Source organism: Puma concolor, chromosome E2, assembly GCF_028749965.1.
Source record: "Puma concolor isolate L17-30 chromosome E2, mPumCon1.1.hap2, whole genome shotgun sequence".
Taxonomy (NCBI): domain Eukaryota; kingdom Metazoa; phylum Chordata; class Mammalia; order Carnivora; family Felidae; genus Puma; species Puma concolor.
Window position 1 is genome coordinate 48,377,399 of NC_141681.1, and position 20,549 is coordinate 48,397,947.

The 20,549-nt window shown below is 42.6% G+C and overlaps 1 protein-coding gene across 13 annotated transcripts in view; it reads right to left on the reverse strand.

The window, feature by feature from the left end:
* Positions 1–509: 509 nt before the first annotated feature.
* The window catches only part of LOC112851309 (uncharacterized), a 46,059-nt gene continuing 26,019 nt past the window's right edge, over positions 510–20,549 (reverse strand). For 2 of the 13 annotated variants that reach the window (XM_086689772.1, XM_086689769.1), the window contains 5 exons: positions 19,571–19,643; positions 15,731–15,785; positions 15,347–15,479; positions 13,670–13,768; positions 510–4,174 (listed from right to left, as the gene is read on the reverse strand). In XM_086689772.1, coding sequence (XP_086545898.1) covers positions 1,395–4,174; positions 13,670–13,768; positions 15,347–15,479; positions 15,731–15,766 — 3,048 coding nt within the window. In that variant the 5' untranslated portion in view covers positions 15,767–15,785; positions 19,571–19,643 and the 3' untranslated portion in view covers positions 510–1,394. Of the gene's footprint in view, positions 4,175–13,669; positions 13,769–15,346; positions 15,480–15,730; positions 15,786–19,570; positions 19,644–20,045; positions 20,110–20,274; positions 20,425–20,549 lie in introns of those variants that run through there. The other 11 variants (XM_086689770.1, XM_086689771.1, XM_086689767.1 and 8 more) reach the window with 11 other exon arrangements.

Here is a 20,549-nt window from a genome sequence, read left to right on the forward strand (position 1 = left end):
GGGCTTCTCATGAAGTCAACATTCTAAAAAATTTTTTAAAAAATTAAGGAGAAAGTTTTTAGACCAGTGACTCTCTGTAGCACATACCAAAATCTCCTGCAGAACTAGGAAAGATACAGAGGCTCAGTGGGCCTGGACCTCTGTATTTTTACTAGGAGTCACAGATGATTCTGGTACTCCAGAAAATTTTGAGTTACTATCCTAGACTAAAAAAGACTAAAGAGAGCTTAAAACCAAATATAATACATAATCTAGAATGCATGCTATTGAGAAGATGAACTCCTAAAAAAGGCATTTTAGAGGCCAATGAAGACAGGTAATATGGAATTATGGATAATTTCCTTAAGGGTAATTATGGTACTATGGCTATATAGGAGATTGTCTTTATGTTTGGGAGATACATACTGATGTAATAAGGGGTAAAGTACATGATGTCTAAAACATATTCTCAATGGGACAACATAAAATATACAGAAAAATAAATGTCAAATTGTTAACAACTCTGAATCTAGAAGGGGTATATGGGTGTTTATTCTTTCATCTTTTTCATATGTGTAGCAATTTTCATGATAAAGAGTTGGATAACATAAATGGATAGCTTTTATTTTGCTGTTCTTTCACTAATATTTATCTTAACTTCTGGACAGAGAATATAAATTATACCTTTTCTGCCTGTTGCCTTTTATAGACAAATCACTTCAAAAACTCTCCCTGATTCTTCAATAGCTGTTTTCTCAATATCTCCTCACGCACGAAATCCATAGGGTTTCTTTCCAAAATTAACTTTCTGATGTAACTTAAGGGATGAGCTCTTAATGAAAATCCTCACGTGTTCTTTACCTCCCATGAAATTTTATACGGAAGTTATTTAAAACTTAATAGTGAATGGATGATGCTTTTCTAAATGATTCACAATACACTTTTCCTGTCCTCAGTAACAGTAATGCTAATGGAACAATGTAAAAGCTATCCTCTATGAGCACAAGCATGTGCCAAATACTTTTTCAAGGATTTTCTGTGTACTGTAACACATTTATTCCTATAATTGCACTAGTACTCACTACCATTGCCATTATAAATGATGCAAAAAGAGGCTAGACACCTAGTCTAATGTCACATAGGTAGTGAAATGGAAATAAAGCACATGCCTTAGGTAGATGTAGCTTATATTTGTTCCAAGGATAGTTTTTCTCCAGTTGGGAGTTTGAAGGCTTTTCTAAATGCATGAAATTAACATACGTAGTAAAATATCTTTCATGATTAGTAAACAATGAACACGACGGCCACCCTGTATTTCTTACATTTAAAGACTCCCTCATCAGAATGTCTTCTCTACTCTAAAGTGTTTGCTGTGACTGTCAATCCTTCCACATTACTTATACTCAAGGAGTTCCTCACCAGTAGGAATACTGTGCTGTTGAGCAAATCTCAGTCCATGATGGAAGGTCTTCCCACATTCTTTTATATCCATAGGATTTCTTGCCACTGTGAACTCTCTGATGATGAGTAAGCTGTTCATAACCAGGGAAGGTTTTTTTCCCGCATTCCTTATATTCATAGGACTTCTGACGATTATGAATTTTCTGATGTCGGGTCAGCTGACCAGTCACAGTAAAGGCTTTCCCACATTCTTTACACTCATAGGGTTTCAGACCTGTATGAATTCTCTGATGGGCAATAAACACTGACCTAAGTCTAAAGGCCTTCCCACATTCCTTACATTCATAAGGTTTTTCACCAGTATGAATCCTCTCATGTTGAATAAGGTTTGAGCTACAACTAAAGCTCTTTCCACATTCTTTACATTCATAGGGTTTCATACCTGTATGAATTCTCTGATGGGCAGTAAAGACTGAACTAAGTCTAAAAGTTTTCCCACATTCCTTACATTCATAAGGTTTCTCACCAGTATGAATTCTCTGATGTACAGTAAGTTCATAATTATTGCTAAAGGCCTTTTTACATTCCTTACATTCATAGGGCTTCTCACCAGTATGAATTTTAACATGTTGAATAAGGTTTGAGCTACGACTGAAGGCCTTCCCACATTCCTTACACTGATATGGTTTCTCACCAGTATGAATTCTCTGATGTACTCTAAGTTCACTACTGCAAATAAAGCATTTCCCACATTCCTTACATTCATAGGGGTTCTCACCAGTATGAATTCTGGAATGTCCAAGAAACTGATAATGATGTCGAAAGGCCTTCCCACATTCCTTACATTCAAAGGGTTTCTCACCAGTGTGAATTCTCTGATGTACTCTAAGGTCTGTACCACGACTAAAGCTCTTTGCACATTCCTTACATTCATAGGGTTTCACACCTGTATGAATTCGCTGATGTTCAATAACTTGGTATTGATGTCTAAAGGCTGCCCCACATTCCTTACACTCAAATGGTTTCTCACCAGTGTGCGTTTTCTGATGTCGAGAAAGTTGTAGGTGAAGTCTAAAAGCCTTTCCACACTCCTTGCATCCATAGGGTTTCTCGCCAGTATGAATACTCTGATGTTGAACAAGATTTGAACCACGATTGAAGGCCTTGCCACATTCCTTACATTTAAATGGTTTCTCACCAGTATGAATGTTCCGATGTCGAGTAAGCTGTGTCAGAAGAGTAAAGGCCTTCCCACATTCTTTACATTCAAAGGGTTTCTCCCCAGTATGCATTCTATGATGTTCAATAAGTCGGTAATGATACCTAAAGGCCTTCCCGCACTCCTTACACTCAAAGGGTTTCTCACTAGAATGAATTTTCTGATGCTGAATAAGGTTTGAACCACGATTAAAGCCCTTCCCACACTCTTTACATTCATAGGGTTTCACGCCAGCATGAATACTCTGATGTTGAACAAGGTTTGAGACACGATTAAAGGACTTCCCACATTCTTTACATTCAAATGGTTTCTCACCTGTATGAATGTTCTCATGCCGATGAAGCTGGGTGAGAAGACTAAAGGCTTTTCCACATTTTCCACATTCAAAGGGCTTCTCACCGGTATGAAATTTCTCATGTCGAATAAGTTGTATATGGAGTCTAAAGGCCTTCCCACATTCCTTACATTCAAAAGGTTTCTTTCCAGTATGAACACTCCGATGTTGAATGAGGTTTGAACCACGACGAAACAATTTCCCACATTCCTTACATTCATAAGGTTTCACACCTGTGTGAATTCGCTGATGCTCAATAAGTTGGTACTGATATTGGAAGGCTGTCCCGCATTCTTTACATTCAAATGGTTTTTCACCAGTATGCGTTTTCTGATGTCGAGAAAGTTGTAGGTGAAGTCTAAAAGCCTTTCCACACTCCTTACATCCGTAGGGTTTCTCACCAGTATGAATACTCTGATGTTGGACAAGATTCGAGCCACGACTGAAGGCCTTGCCACATTCCTTACATGTAAATGGTTTCTCACCAGTATGAATGTTCTGATGTCTAGCAAGCTCTACTGGAAGACAAAAGGCCTTCCCACACTCCTTACACTCAAAGGATTTCTCACTAGAATGAATTTTCTGGTGCTGAATAAGGTTTGAACCACGATTAAAGCCTTTCCCACACTCTTTACATTCATAGGGTTTCACGCCAGCATGAATACTCTGATGTTGAACAAGGTTTGAGCTACGATTAAAGGACTTACCGCATTCCTTACACTCAAATGGTTTCTCACCTGTATGAATGTTCTCATGGCGATTGAGCTGGGTGGGAAGACTAAAAGCTTTCCCACATTGCTTACATTTAAAGGGTTTTTCACCACTATGAAATTTCTGATGGCGAGTAAGCTGGATAAGAAGTCTAAAGGCCTTCCCACATTCCTTACATTTGTAGGGTTTCTCTCCCGTATGAATACTCTGATGCTGAATAAGATTTGAACCACGACTAAAGTACTTCCCACACTCCTTACATTCATATGGCTTATCTGTATTGTGAATAAGAGAAATATGATGAGTATAAGTATGCATTTTTTCATAGCTTATTATCTTTTGACTGATATACCCCTCTTGATGTCTCTGTCGTCCCCTAAATCTATTTCTGCTTTTTGAGTCATTTCTACAATTGGAGGCCTTGAGGCCAGGAGTTTTACTTATTTGCGTTATACTCTGTTTGGGCAAATTTATTTCGTAAATATCATTTTCTGGAGATAACTTCTTAGCTCCATAATTTGACTCCAAATCTGAAAGAAAAGGAGAAAGCAAACACGTTTTATTTGTCTGTACATACACATGTACAAAATCCATTAAAGAATACATAACCCTAGGGGCGTCTGGGTGGCTCAGTCGGGTAAGCATCCAACTTTGGCTCAGGTCATGATCTCACGGTTCGTGGGTTCAAGCCCTGCGTCAGGCTCTGCTGACAGCTCAGAGCCTGGAGCCTGCTTCGGATTCTGTGTCTCCCTCTCTCTTTGCCCCTCCCCAACCTGCGCTCTGTCTCTCTCTCAAAAAATGAATAACAGTTAAAAAATTTTTTAAAAAAGAATACATAACTCTAAAAATATATAGAGCAAGAAAAATAAAAAAGATATATATTGAAAGTACATATAATATACTTTCAGAGAATATGAAAAATGATAAGAAAAGCTCCAAAAATGAAGAAAGTTTATGTAAATAAGATGGTGATACTCATAATAGGGAAGAGATTAACTGTGGAATTTAGGTATTAAGTCAAAATCCTTTGGTAGGTTTGTTACAAAAGCTGATGTTCAAGCAACTCAGATGCATAGAATCGGAATTTTTAGGAATAAGTCCTAAAATGCTGTATTTTTAACATCCCTATCAGATAATTCTGATGCAAATCAAAGTTTAAGGGTCTGTACTTAAACTGTTTTTTTTTTTAATGTTTATTTTGGGGGGGATAGGGGAAGAGAGAGAGGGAGACACAGAATCCCAAGCAGGCTCCAGGCTCTGAGCTGTCAGCACAAGCCTGACACAGGGGTCAAACCCACGAACCACAAATCATGACCTGAGCCAAAGTCGGACACTTAACTGACTGAGCCACCCAGGCGCCCCTTCTTTTGAGTCTTAAAAAATGAAAATGGTGTCTCCTATAAGCACCTCAGGCCACAGGACTCTCGTATGATGAAAACAGTCTAAGTGAAGCATGAAGTTATTGAAAAAAGGTTCTATCATGTTCTAAGCGCTGAAAGAAGGCAGTGTGGTAGAGACAGGATCCAAAGGATGGCAGTGGCTTCATAGGTGGTCTCATTATCTGTGGCAAGGGTTTTGGATTTTATTGTAAGAGTAAAGGCAAACCATTCAAAACGGTTTAAGTACAGGGGCGCCTGGGTGGCTCAGTTGATTGAGCGTCCAACTTCAGCTTAGGTCATGATCTCATGGCTTGTGAGTTCAAGCCCCACATTGGGCTATCTATTGTCAGCACAGAAGCTGCTTCTAATCCTCTGTCCTTCCCTCTCTCTGCCCCTCTCGAACCTGCATGCTCTATCTCTCTCAAAAATAAATATTTAAAAAAAAAGAAAAGAAAAGAAAGAAAACCAGTGGGGCTTAACTTCACAAGTTTTTACAATCAGTGGGTAAACTGTACTTAACTCTAGGTACTTTAAAAATCAGCAGGCTTAGTTCTGGGAAAGCCAGAGGTTGATGGGAAATTTGAGTCCCCATCCTTAAAGAGCCAGCATTAACAAACAACCTGCTAAGATACAACACAGAAGCGGCAGTTTTTTTTTTTTTTTTTAAATTTTTTTTTTTTTTTTTTTCAACGTTTATTTATTTTTGGGATAGAGAGAGACAGAGCATGAACGGGCGAGGGGCAGAGAGAGAGGGAGACACAGAATCGGAAACAGGCTCCAGGCTCCGAGCCATCAGCCCAGAGCCCGACGCGGGGCTCGAACTCACAGACCGCGAGATCGTGACCTGGCTGAAGTCGGACGCTTAACCGACTGCGCCACCCAGGCGCCCCCAGAAGCGGCAGTTTTAAAAGTGCCTGCGGTATACATGAAAAACATTTATTTACCAATCTCAGAATGTGTGCTGGAGGTGCAGGGATCTTTAAGAAACTTCTCCAACAACAAAAGAGCTGGCAGGAACCATTCCCTGTGCCACCAACACTTGCCTAGACAGTTGGGAGCTTCAGGGAACCAGTGCAAACACACAACACCGACCTTGCTAGCACTGCATGCCCCACCTCCACATTCTCCTGTGGATCTGCCCCATCAAACCCGCCCTACTCCAAAGTGACTCCTGCTCTGGGGAGGGGGGAAGATAACCACACAGCCACACACCCCCCCCCCCCCACACACACACACGGGTATGCCCACGGTTCTGGCAACTGAACCTCATAGCTAGCAATAGTGTGACCGCAGCCCTGGCAGATGGACTGGGGGCAGGCATCTGGTCTGACTGCCGGCCCTGCCCCCCAGGGAAAGCCTCTCAGGGGACAAGGCATAGAGGGTGCCTTGCAGGTTGGTTCAACTACAGCCCCAGCAGACAGGCTGAGAGCAGGCATCTAGTCTAACTGCTGACACCACCACACTATAAGCCGCTGGAGGCCCCAGACTACCCCTTAACAACACCGAGATCAAATCTTGTCCAAAACAGGCTAGGTGGGGCACTGAGGCCAATGGACTGACAGAGGAGGCTCTGCCACAACAGTGAGGCAGAGGCTGAAAAGCATATGGATCTAGTGAACAGGGGACCCTGCACTGCAAGGCACCATGGGACTTCTCTTCTTCCTAAGGCCACTACTTTTAAGATCAGCAGCTGTAACTGACTCTCCTAATATACAGAAGCAAACACACAGAGTTATATAAAATGAGAAGACAGAGGAATATGTCCCAAATGAAAGAACAGGACAAAACCACAGCAAAAAAGCTAAATGAAATGGAGATAAGCAATGTGCCTGATAAAGAATTCAAAGCAATGGTCATAAAAATATTCACCTGACTTGAGAAAAAAGTGCATGATCTCAGTGAGGCCTTCAAAAACAAACAGTAAATATAAAAAAGAACCACTCAGAGATGAAGAACTCAATGACGGAGATAAAAAAAAAAAAAAAAAAACCAACACTGAGGGACTCAAGAGCATATTAGAAGAAGCTGAAGAACAGATCAGCAACCTGGAAGACAGTGTAGTGAAAAGCAATCAAGCTGAACAGCAAAAAATAAAAAAGAATAAAAAATGAGAATAGATAAAGAAAACTCAGCAACATCATCAAGAATAATAACATTCACATTATAGGGATTCCAGAAGAAGAGAGAGAAAAGGGGGCAGAACATTTATTTGAAGAAATAATAGCTGAAAACTTTCCTAATCTGAGGAAGGAAACAGACATCCAGATCCAGAAGGCATAGAGAACTCCCAATAAAGTTAACACCAGGAAGTCCACATCAAGACACACAGTAATCAAAATAGCAAAAAAGTAGTAACAGAGGGAGAATTTTGAAAGCAGCAAGAGAAAAATAAATGTTATATAGAAGAGGCACCCTTTAAGGCTATTCTGTTGATTTTTAGCAGAAACTTTACAGGCCAGAAGGGAGGGGTACGATATATTCAAAGTACTAAAAAGAAAAAAACCTGCAACCAAGAATACTCTACCCAGCAAAGCTATCATTCAGAATAGGAGAGATAGAGTCTCCCATACAAACAAGTTAAAGGAGCTCATTACCATTTAAACCAGCCTTACAAGAAACATTAAAGGGCATTCTTTGAATGGAAAGAAAAGACCGTAATTAGGAATAAGAAAGTTATTGGGGCATCTGGGTGGTTTAATTGGTTGAGCATCCGATTTCAATTTCAGGTCATGATCTCATGGTTCATGAGTTTAAGCCCCACATCAGGCTCTGTGCTGCTAGTTCAGAGCCTGGAGCCTGCTTCAGATTCTGTGTCTCCCTCTCTCTCTGCCCTCCCCTGCTCAAACTCTCTCTCTCAAAAATTAATAAACATTAGGGCGCCTGGGTGGCGCAGTCGGTTAAGCGTCCGACTTCAGCCAGGTCACGATCTCGCGGTCCGTGAGTTCGAACCCCGCGTCAGGCTCTGGGCTGATGGCTCAGAGCCTGGAGCCTGTTTCCGATTCTGTGTCTCCCTCTCTCTCTGCCCCTCCCCCGTTCACGCTCTGTCTCTCTCTATCCCAAAAATAAATAAACGTTGAAAAAAAAAAATTTAAAAAAAAAAAAAAAATTAATAAACATTAAAAAAAATTTTTTAATGGAATAAGAAAGTTAAGAAAGGAAAAAATTTCACAGGTAAATGCAAACATATAATAAAAGTAGTAGATTAATCACTTATAAAACCAGTATGAAGGTTAAAGCACAAAAGCAGAAAAATCAATTATATCTATAAAAATCAGCCAAGGGATTCACAAAATAAAAAGATGTAAAGTATGACATCATATACATAAAACAGAATGGGGGGAGTAAAACTTTAGTTCTTTTAGAATGGACTCAAACTTGGGGCGCCTGGGTGGCTCAGTCGGTTAAGTGTCCGACTTCAGCTCAGGTCACGATCTCGCGGTCCGCGAGTTCGAGCCCCACGTCGGGCTCTGGGCTGATGGCTCAGAGCCTGGAACCTGCTTCCGATTCTGTGCCTCCCTCTCTCTCTGCCCCTCCCCCATTCATGCTCTGTCTCTCTCTGTCTCAAAAATAAATAAACGTTAAAAAAAAAAAGAATGGACTCAAACTTTAGCAACCATCAACTTAATACAGACTGCTATACACATAAGATGTTATCTAAAAAAATTTTTTTTAATATTTATTCATTTTTGAGAGACAGAGAGACAGAGCATGAGCAGGGGAGGGACAGAGAGGGAGGGAAATACAGAATCCAAAGCAGGCTCCAGGCTCTGAACTGTCAGCACAGAGCCCGACATGGGGCTCAAACCCACAAACTGTGACATCATGACCTGAGCCAAGGTTGGCTGTTTAATCAACTGAGCCACCCAGGCAACCCAAGATGTTATATATGACCCTGATGGTAACCACAAAACAAAAACCTATAATAGATAGAAGATAAAGAGAAAAAAATCCAAATATAACATTAAAGAAAGCCATCAAACCACAAAGGAAGACAGCAAGAGAAGAAAGGAAGAGAGAACTATAAACACAACCATAAAACAAGTAACAAACTGGCAATAACTACATACCTATCAATAATTACTTCAAATGTGAATGGACTAAATGCTCCAATCAAAAGACCTACAATAACTGAATGGATAAAAAAGCAAGACCCATCTACATGCTGCCTAGAAGAAACTCATATCAGACATAAAGACACATAAAGATTGAAAGTGAATGCATAGAAAATCATCTACCATGCAAATAGAAGCAAAAAGAAAGCTGTGGTAGCAATACTTATATTGGCAAAATAGACTTTAACGTAAAGACTGTAACAAGAGACAAAGAATGACACCACATAATGATAAAGAGGACAATCCAACAATAGTATATAGTAATTGTAAATATTTATCCACCCAACATGGAAACACCTAAATACATAAAGCCACTGTTTACAGACATAAAGAAAGAAACTGACAATAATGCAGTAATAGTAGGTGGGACGCCTGGGTGGCTAAGTTGGTTGAGCATCCAACTCTTGATTTTGGCTCAGGTCATGATCCCAGGATTGTGGGATTGAGCCCCACAGCAGGCTCTGCGCTGAGTGTGGAGCCTACTTAAAATTCTCTCTTTCTCCCTCTGTCCCTCTCCCCCACTCATGCTCTCTCTCTCTAAAAAATAATTTAAAAAAATTAGGGATTTTAACACCTCACTTATATCAATGGATAGATCATCCAGGCAGAAATTCAACAAGGAAACAGTGGCTTTGAATGACACATATATTCAGAACATTCCATCCCAGAACAGCAGAACACACATTCTTTTCAAGTGCCCATGCAACATTCTCCAGAACAGATCACATGTTAGGCCACAAAACTTAAAACTACAAAGTAAGGGGCACATGGGTGGCTCAGTCAGTTATGCATCTGACTTCAGCTCAGGTTATGATCTCATGGTTCTTGAGTTCCAGTCCCACGTGGGGCTCTGTGCTGACTCAAGACTGCTTTATTTTATAACCCGATATATGGTCACTATAACCCGATATATGGTCACTATAACCCAATATATGGACAGCTGGGAGCCGGAAGCCTGCTTCGGATTCTGTGTCTGCCTCTCTCTCTGCCCCTCAATTACTCACACTTTCTTTCTCTCTCAAAAAGAAACATTAAAAACAGAACAAAACAAAACAACTATGAAGTGAGTGCCACTGACCACATTTCAAAGAAAATAGCTCCAACATGGGGCGCCTGGGTGGCTCAGTCGGTTGAGCATCTGACTTCAGCTCAGGTCATGATCTCACGGTTCATGGGTTTGAGCCCCATGTTGGGCTCTCTGTTGACAGTTCTGAGCCTGGAGCCTGCTTCAGATTGTGTCTCCCTCTCTCTCTGCCCCTCCCCTGCTCACACACACACACTCTCTCTCTCTCAAAAATAAACATTTAAAAAAACATACACAAAACAAACTTGAGACTACAAATACACATTCCTTTGTCAATCACACAGAACATTTATAAAAACTGACCATATATTGGGTTATAAAATAAAGCAGTCTCGACATATTTTAAATGAGTGAAATCATTTACTACAGTCTCTGGCCACTAAAATCCTGCTGAAGCTCAACTCAGAGATTATTCATTCCTTTGGAAATGGAAAGCCATACTTGGTTGACCAAAACCACAGCAATCTCTAAAGAGACTGGATGTGATGTGATTCTTCACATGATGCTATTGGAATCCACTGTGAAGTCTTCGGAAGCAAGTCATGAGAAAAATCTTTAAAGCACATGAATTCAGAATGCCATGCTTTAAGTAAACTAGCCTGTACTTAGACTCCAAAGAAGAGTAAGAGAGAAAAACCAAAGTAAAAAAAATTAAAATAAATTTTAAGGCACAAAACTTCTTTAGATAAAAAGGGACTGAAGAAACCTAACCATAAAAGAAAAATAACAATAAAAATAGCAGGGTTTATATTGACTATTTATATTGACTATTTTCCATTAAAAAAAGCAGGGCTTTTTTGAGGGGAAAAAAAAGGGGGGGTGGGGGAAATGTACAAGACAAGCCTAGACACAGGCTGTCTTATTAGACAGGAAGGAGTCTCTCAAAGGCCACCAGGGTCATGTTAAAAGGGCTCCAGAGCCAACTCGAAGAGGTTCACACTGGCCAATTGATGGGACAATTTGAGTCAGCAAACATAGTAACAACAGAAGGAAGTACATCAAATATTATAATCCCATGTATTCCTAATCATCATAAAAAAGGAGTCACCTTTGAAAGGACGCTAGGAAACCAACTCATTATTTAGAAAATTAGTGAACAAAGGAAAAGAATACCTTTAATTTTTTTTAAATGTGAGACTGCTATTATATATATTTTTAATTTTGTTAAACACTTATTTATTTTTGAGAGAGAGAGACAGAGGGAGAGGGGGATGGAGCAGAGAGAGAGTGAGACACCGAATCTGAAGCAGGCTTTAGGCTCTTGAGTTGTCAGCACAGAGCTCAACATGGGGCTCGAACCCACGAACTATGAGATCATGACCTGAGCCGAAGTCGGCTGGTCAACCGACTGAGCCACCCAGGCGCCCCACTATCTTCAATTTTCTATTTGATCTGTATAACTGAGTAACCAAGTAGTAAATAAGGTGATATTTCTTTTTACAGATGCATTCTAGCTAATAAAGAATAAATGACAGAATTATAATATCACCAATTTACAACCTCTAGTGAATTAAGGGACATAGTAACTGACTATCAATGACTGCTAACATCATTAAAACAAGAAACCCAGATACCACATGCCGATGGACTGAAGAATATTACCATCATCTAGGAAAACAGTCTTGCCAAAAAAAAAAAAAAAATTCCCTCAAAAGTTTGATTAAGCTTCTAGACTCAACTATCATTTTACAGGATATAGGAGACAGTGGAACATGTTCCTCCATATCACCAAGATGCAATCAGCAAAGTCCAGATGGTGTGAAACTACAGGACAAATGATCTGACTTAATCAAGAAAAAACTGTTAACAACAAAATCAAGAACCTTTAATTTGAAAGAGACTTAAGACTTTTTAAAACAAAAGGCCAAACAAAATCAGACTGGAGATGCTCACTCAGACAATAAACCTCTAGAGAAAAACTCTCCTTCAGGGAAGGAAAGGTTTGTGAGTGTGAACAGACACAAAACAGGCTTCCGGGACAGCTGGCAAAATCCTAACTCACAACCTGGTGTTTCATATGTGTATATCTTAAAACAACTAATCATGCAATTCTTTGTTTTATGCGGTCTTCTGTATTCTTGTCATGCTTTGTTTAACGAGTAAGAAATGAGGAAAACTTTCAATACAGATCAGAACATGGCTGTAAGTAACTCTTGGGAAAACATTCTATACTCCTCACAATAACAATTAGGACCTCGTATGATCTGGTCCTGGCCTAACTCCCAGACCGCCCTTCCTGCAATCCTTCCCATATTCTGTTCTAACCTTCTTACAGCTCCCAGTCACACAGAAATCACTTCCATCTCAGGGCCTCTGTGTCTCCCGCTTAGTCTGAGCAGACAGAATGCTCTGTCCCATATTTGTGGCCCGAAACCTTCCTTCACAGTTCTATGCAAGCATGCCTACTTCAGGACACACGCTCTAAGCACCCAAGCCCTGTTATTCTTTCCTTTTTTTTTAAGTTTATTTATTTATTTTTAATTATTTTTAATGTTTTTTATTTATTTTTGAGAGAGTGCCAGCTGGGGAAGGGCAGAGAGAGGGAATAGAGGATCTGAAGTGGGCTCTGAGCTGACAGAAGCGAGCCCGATGTGGGGCTTAAACTCAGGAACCTCAAGATCATGACCTGAGCTGAAGTCGGATGCTCAACTGACTGAGCCACCCAGGTACCCCGATTTATTTATTTTTGAGAGACAGAGAGAACAAGCAGGGTAGGGGCAGAGAGAGAGAGGGAGAGGGAGCAGCCCAAGCAGGCTCCCACCGTCAGTTTAGAGCCCGATGCTGGGCTCGAACTCACAAACCATGAGATCATGACCTAGGCTGAAATCAAGAGTCGGACACTTAACCAACTGAGCCACCCAGCGCGCCCCGCACCGAGCCCTGTCATTCCTACCCCATTACTCCTATATACTTGTCTACACAGCATGATTCCTGACATTACTGATTTGCTCATGGGCTTACTTGTTTAACCCACGTCTTGCCAACTGCAGGTAAAGTCCACAAGAGCAGGGACTCTTATCAGTCATGTTCATTTCACTATACAGACAATGCTGAGCAGTGCTTTGCTGGGAGTGGACACTCGATAAATCTTTGCTGAATATATGAATGCATTTTTTAGACACTGAAAACACATGTAGAAATTTAAATGCAAAAGTAGAGCTGGAAAACAGCTGGATGCAAAATACATGTTAAAAGGTCACACTGGGAAAGAAAACAGGCGCTCACTCCGCTGAAAGGGGAGGAAATAAGAGAACAAAAATGAGAGGTGACTGGCAACAGATGAAGTTCCTTGGAGAGCCCACGCTGTGAGTTTTACTTCCTTCCCGGGTCTCAGGCATTTTTATCTAACAGGTCTTGGGTCTCTGAAGGAATTTTCCAAACCACATCTCAGGGGTGTGAGTCATCTCTGACCCTCTCCTGACCCTCTCTGCCGGCTTCTCCCCTACTCACCTGGGTACCATCCATTTGTTTCTTTCCTCACAACCACCCAAGGCTCTTTCTCTTGCTCCAGTAAGGTAATCACATCTGGCTTAGAAATGGACCTTCCTGCTTAAAAAAAAAAAAATGATGCATGGTATAGAAAAAGAATTTTTTAAATATACTAAACCCCACAAAACAAAACTTTGGTTAAGACCTGGTTAAATTTGTAATAATTTAAAAGTCAAAATGATACTAAGAAAAGATTTCAGAGAAGGGTTGAGAAGATTGTATGAGAGCAGCTAGGTTAGACAAAGGACTTACGTCATTTAAACTCACATAGGGTCTGTCCTTTGAGAGGAAGTACAATTCAGTAGCTGAGAACATGAACCTTCAAGCCAGACTGCCTGGTGAAAACCCTGTCCTGATACCCAGTAGCAACAGGACCCCAGGCAAGCCATCTAAACTGTGTCCATCAGTTTTCCCATCTCTAAAATGGGGATGATAATAATACCTACTTTATAGGGTTGGTATTAAAATTATTTAGTATATGTAAAACACTTCCAACATTGCCTAGCGTATAGTACTACAAAGTTAATAGTATTTTTACTGTTGTTCTTTATTTTGCCTCCTTAACATTCTAGTTCATTCTTAGTATGTTCATTTCGTGAAAAATACAAACCTTACAGCCTAAAACTACAAAGCAGGTAAAGGAATGTCTGTTAAAGGAAATGGAATGTGTCTGCTTTGGTTTTAAATGAATTTGGTTGACCCAATCAATACCACATAAATCATAGAGGCTCTTTTGATAGAAAACTCAAAACACTGTTCTTCTTCCAAGTGGGTCAGAAAAAAACAACAACCCAGAACATCTATAGTAATTCTGAGATCAAACACAATATGAAACCTGTCTTAGAGACTGAACATACAGTACATGTCCAAGATTCCTAATTCTGTCCCTTGGTCATTAAGAAAGGGGCAGTGACAGAGAGGGCAGGCGTAAGGGAGAAAGTTCAGAGGGGTGGGCAAGACGCAGGCATTTCATGCACATGCCCATTTTCAACCCAACAAATCCCAAACTATTTCCTTTGGGAACAAGAAGGAACTTGGCCTTTTTTTTTTTTTTTAATGTTTATTTATTTATTTTTTGAGAGAGAGTGTGCAAGGTGGAGAGGGGCAGAAAGAGAGGGAGACAGAGAATCTGAAGCGTGAAGCCTGATGTGGGGCTCAAACTCAAGAACCGTGAGATCATGTCCTGAGCTGAAGTTGGACACTTAACCACCTGAGCCACCCAGGCAGCCCTGAACACATCTATTTTTTTTTAATTTTTTTTTAAGGTTTATTCATTTTTCAGAGACAGAGAGAGACAGAGCAGGAGGGGGGAGGGGCAGAGACAGAGAGGGAGACACAGAATCCGAAGCAGGCTCCAGGCTCTGAGCTGTCAGCACAGAGCCTGACGCAGGGCTCAAACTCACAGACCGTGAGATCATGACTTGAGCCGGAGTCGGACACTTAACCGACAGAGCCACCCAGGCACCCCAGAACACATCTATTTCTTAAAACACAGTCCTGAAATTCATGGTGAAGAAAGCTGATATTCCAGAGAACAGACACTAACAATTTATTAATAATTACAATTGCTCAATACTAATTTTATTGCAAAACGAATTAATCTCTCAAATTAATTAACATCGGGGGAAATAGTCTTACCCAGTGAGAGCAGGTGGCTATAGTTCTCCAACATCACGTCCCTGTACAAAGCCCTCTGAGCAGGGTCCAGACACGCCCACTCTTCCTGGGAGAAGCTGATGGCCACGTCCCTGAATGACACAGAGCCCTGAAACTACACACACACATGCATCATGGTGAAACCGAAGGAAATTATTTCAAGGGGAACAGAGAGGGGGGCGAAGAACCACACTGCAGGAAAGGAGTGACTGGGAACTGCGCAGGGTGCCTGCAAGTTCTTGCGGTGTCCCGCTGCTGCAGAGCAAACTTCTTGTGTGCCGTGGGATAACCTACTTACCCCGGCACGTCTGGAATGGATAAAGAAAATGTAAAGTCATATTTCAAGGAGAGGAGATACCAACTTACATAGGCCATGTTTTTAGAATGACAAAATTGGTCCATTTTCCTCACGCTTCCACTCCTAGAGAGAATAAGAGAAGGGCTTAAGCCAAGCTGTGCCTTGGTGCTAAGTGACTTAAATTAATACAACAATCTTTTTGGGGAGCCTGAGTGGCTCAGTCAGTTAAGCGTCTTACTTTTGGGTTCGGCTCAGGTCATGATCTCACGGTTCGTGACTCTGAGCCCCATATTGGGCTCTGCGCTGACAATGGGGAGTCTGCTTGGGATTCTCTCTCTGCCCCTCCCTGCCTCTTTCTCTCTCTCTCTCTCTCTCCAAATAAATAAACTTAATAAAAAAAAATAGGCACGCCTGGGTGGCTCAGTCGGCTGAGTGTCCGACTTTGGCTCAGGTCATAATCTCGCGGTTTGTGGGTTGGAGCCCCGCGTCGGGCTCTGTGCTGACAGCTCAGAGCCTGGAGCCTGCTTCGGATTCTGTGTCTCCCTCTGTCTCTGCCCCTCCCCAACTCACTCTCTCTCTGTCACTCTCTCAAAAATAAACATTAAAAAAATAAAAACAGGGGCGCCTGGGTGGCGCAGTCGGTTAAGCGTCCGATTTCAGCCAGGTCACGATCTCACAGTCCGTGAGTTCGAGCCCCGCGTCAGGCTCTGGGCTGATGGCTCAGAGCCTGGAACCTGTTTCCGATTCTGTGTCTCCCTCTCTCTCTGCCCCTCCCCCGTTCATGCTCTGTCTCTCTCTATCCCAAAAATAAATAAACTTTGAAAAAAAAAATTTTAAAAAATAAAAAAAATAAAAACAATACAATTTGTTCTTCCGTTTCTATGTTCCAATTACTTCCTAAAATCCCTCTTCTGTCCCTCTCTGCTTCACACACTCTCCTTTTCCCTCTCTCCCGTCCGCCATACAAATTGGCATCAAATGTGAGGAGTCTGGACAAAAGCAAGCTCTCCCCTCAAGCCACAAGGAACACGTTGTCCTCCAAAATATCTCAACAAGAGGGATCCTCCGTTCTCGGGATATGTGACTAGGCTACTCATCCCACTCTGTGCAGATTCTCCTCCCTTGGTTCCACCTTTCAGGACTAAGAAGGGGTCACATTATCCAAATCAGAACCTCTCTGTGAACTCAGGATTGGGAGAAGTGGGGCAAGGCATGAAAACTGGAAAGGATGTAGATGGAACTGCTCGGCAGTGTTCGGTTTTCTAAGTCCAACAAAGCCAACTGGTTAAATACAGCAGGGCATCCACGTAATGGAATACTAAGTAGGAAAAATCAGGTTACAAAATAGGATGCAGAATATGACTATGTCTGTAAAATACATTGATCTCACAGTTCGTGAGATCAAGCCCTGCGTCAGACTCCATGCTGAGAGCAAAGAGCTGTTTTGGAATTCTCTCTCTCTCCCTCTGCCCCTCCCCCCACTCATGCTTGCTCGCTCACGCTCTCTCTCAAAATAAATAAACATTTAGGGGTGCCTGGGTGGCTCAGTCAGTTAAGCATCTGACTCTTGGTTTCGGCTCAGGTCATGATATCACGGTTTCGTGGGTTCGAGCCCTGCATCGGGCTCTGCACTGATAGCATGGCACCTGCTTGGGATTCTCTCTCTCCCTCTCTCTCTAACCTGCCCCTACTCGTCCTGTCTCTGTCTCTCTCAAAATAAATCAATAAACGTTAGGGGGGAAAAAAAGTATATCTAATTTCAAACATAGTATCTTGTCATTAGTAAAAAGAACTCACAAGTTTTACTTTCATATTCAGGATATGAATCTGAACTAAGACAATTAACCTCTGAGTGCCTCTGTCTCCTCATTAGTAAAACAGGAATAGAGTAAGGAGCACAGAGGGTCGTCAGGAAGAATACTAAGAAAATTCAATGAAAACGCACAATGACACACGTGAACTGCTTGATATGTGCCATCATTATTATTGAGGATAAAGATTACATTTGTTAAAATTTTTTTTTTTTTTCAACGTTTATTTATTATTTTTGGGACAGAGAGAGACAGAGCATGAACGGGGGAGGGGCAGAGAGAGAGGGAGACACAGAATCGGAAACAGGCTCCAGGCTCTGAGCCATCAGCCCAGAGCCCGACGCGGGGCTCGAACTCCCGGACTGCGAGATCGTGACCTGGCTGAAGTCGGACGCTCAACCGACTGCGCCACCCAGGCGCCCCTAAAGATTACATTTGTTAAAGAAACTCTACTGTTTGCCTTTTTCTCGTGTAAATCATATAATAAAATGTGGCGTAAGGCCTGCTCTTTCTTAGAATGCTACCCTGAAACATTCAGAGCCTCGCCTGGAGAATATAATTCTTTTTTCTTTTTTAATTTTTTTTTTTTAATGTTTATTTATTTTTGAGGCAGAGCACAAGCAGAGGAGGGGCAGAGAGAGAGGGAGACACAGAATCCGAAGCAGGCTCCAGGCTCTGAGCTGTCAGCACAGAGCCCAATGCAGGGCTCAAACTCACAAACTGCGAGATCATGACCCGAGCCGAAGTCGGATGCTTAACTGACTGAGCCACCCAGGTGCCCCCATATGTCACATATTCCTAATGTCCCTGTTGTATAGAAGGTGAGAGGAATGAGCTAAAATGACCACGCATAAACAAGAGCTAAAACATATCAAGCACTTGCTGTATGCCTGGCACTGCTCCAAGGGGCTTTATACACATTAACTCACTTAAACAGCTTTTTTTTTTTTTTAACATTTATTCATTTTTAATGAGATAGAGAGAACAGAGCGTGAACAGGGGAGGGGCAGAAAGAGAGGGAAACAGAATCCAAAGCAGGCTCTGAGCTGTCAGCACAGAGCCCGACACGGGGCTTGAACTCACTGACCAGGAGATCATGACCTGAGCCAAAGTCAGACACTCAACTGACTGAGCCACCCAGGCGCCCCACACAATAACTCATTTAACATTCATTACAAACCTGAGACAGCCAGGAAGCGAACCAATATTCCAACCCAGGTACTCTGGATCCACAGCCCTTAGTTTCTTTTTTTTTCTTTTTTTTTTTTTTTTTTTAACATTTATTTATTTTTGAGACAGAGAGAGACACAGCACGAACGCGGGAGGGGCAGAGAGAGAGGGAGACACAGAATCGGAAGCAGGCTCCAGGCCCTGAGCTGTCAGCACAGAGCCCGACGCGGGGCTCGAACTCACGGACCGCGACATCGTGACCTGAGCTGAAGTCGGACGCTTAACCGACTGAGCCACCCAGGCGCCCCAACAGCCCTTAGTTTCAACGACACCACACTGCTTCCCAAGGTCCACACAAAAAGAAGCCCCAAACACAACTCAAGCTGCCAAACTTCCACAAGATGTGGCCAGCAATGCAAATTTCAACTGATGGAACTTGCTAGAAAAATCCTGGCTCTTACTGATACCACCTCCTGTTGCTATCACTTCTCCCATTTCTGAAAGCCTCACATACCGAATGAAATAAGCTAACGATCTCTGTTCTGCCCTTGCTTTGAAAAGCAGGCCCTTAAAGAGCAAAAGATATAAGGTGTGTGGTTCCACTTAAACACTAATCTCTTTCTTACCAAATCGGAGTCCCGAAAATAGAGCTTTAACATCAATCGCTGGAGGCTTATTTCCGTGTCGTCTTAGAAAAACAGAGCGCCCAAGCAGATGTGAAAAATTTACCCAATGGCTAAGTGAGTATTAAGTGAAGAAATGAGGGCAATGGGGGACCAAATGGCGGGGTATCAATTTGCACGTCTCCCCTACATTTCCTGAAAGTTTACTGGAACCTATATATTCTAAAACCAAAAAAAAAAACAAAAAACAAAAAACACAAACAAAACCTTTTTTTTTCTTAAGCAAAACAAATCACGAACTCACCCTTGACTTTAGATGTACAGCAATAATACTCTCATCCTCCTGGGGGTCCTTCTTTGGGATAATGGTAACGACTCTGGGGAAGGAGAAGGAGATGGAAAGTATGAGACCCCAGGCTTTTCTTGGGAGCGCAGACTAAATCTGAGAGCACACTCCAGGGCCACACCTCCCTTACTTCGCACAAGAAGGGGCGGAAGTAAAAGGAGGAATCAGTCTCCGAGTTCGAAGCTGGTTCCTGGGGACAGAACTCGGAGAGTGCGGTGGGTCTCAGCAAGTAGCTGCCCTCGTGGGGGCCCCAGAGAGGCACTTCCAGCTCTAATATTCCCATCCCAGGTCCAGGTCTGGACTCTCCTGAGGAAACTTCCATTCTAGGCTCAGTATCTGACCTCCCTACAGGAGCCACTGCTCTGCTGCAGCCACGTGGCTGGGAGAGAAGACGAAGGAAGCAGCGGGCCAATGGTCCCACTGACACACACACCTGCACAGCAAAGCACTGCTCAGTGTCCACACGCCCCCTCTCCCCTCAGCGCAGCACAAGGCGCGCCCCCAAGCACAGACTCCCACATTCCTCGTCCGCCACTCGCGCTCGCACAATCTCCCCTCCTCGCTGCACGCTCGCACACGGGCCGCCGAGGCTCGCACACGGGCCGCCGAGGCTCCTTCGCGTGCCTGTCAGCGCCCTGTCCTGAGGTCCTCTCTCTGCCCACCCACACTGGCAGTCCCTCGGGCTGGGGTCCTGATGAGCACAGGCAGCCACCGGTTTCTTCCTCCACCTTAAGGCCTCACCCTACCAGGACAACGACCCCTGCATGCCGGAAGTGGCCGCTAACTCGGCGTAGTGGCCGCTGGGAAATGCAGTCCCAAAGAGGAAATGCCTCGGAAGCCTAGAATTGGGCGGATGGATTGATCCCGGCAGGCAACCTGGGCCCGCCCCTAAGGGTGCCCAGTGATTTGTGGGAGTTCCAGTCTCCCTGAGTGCGCA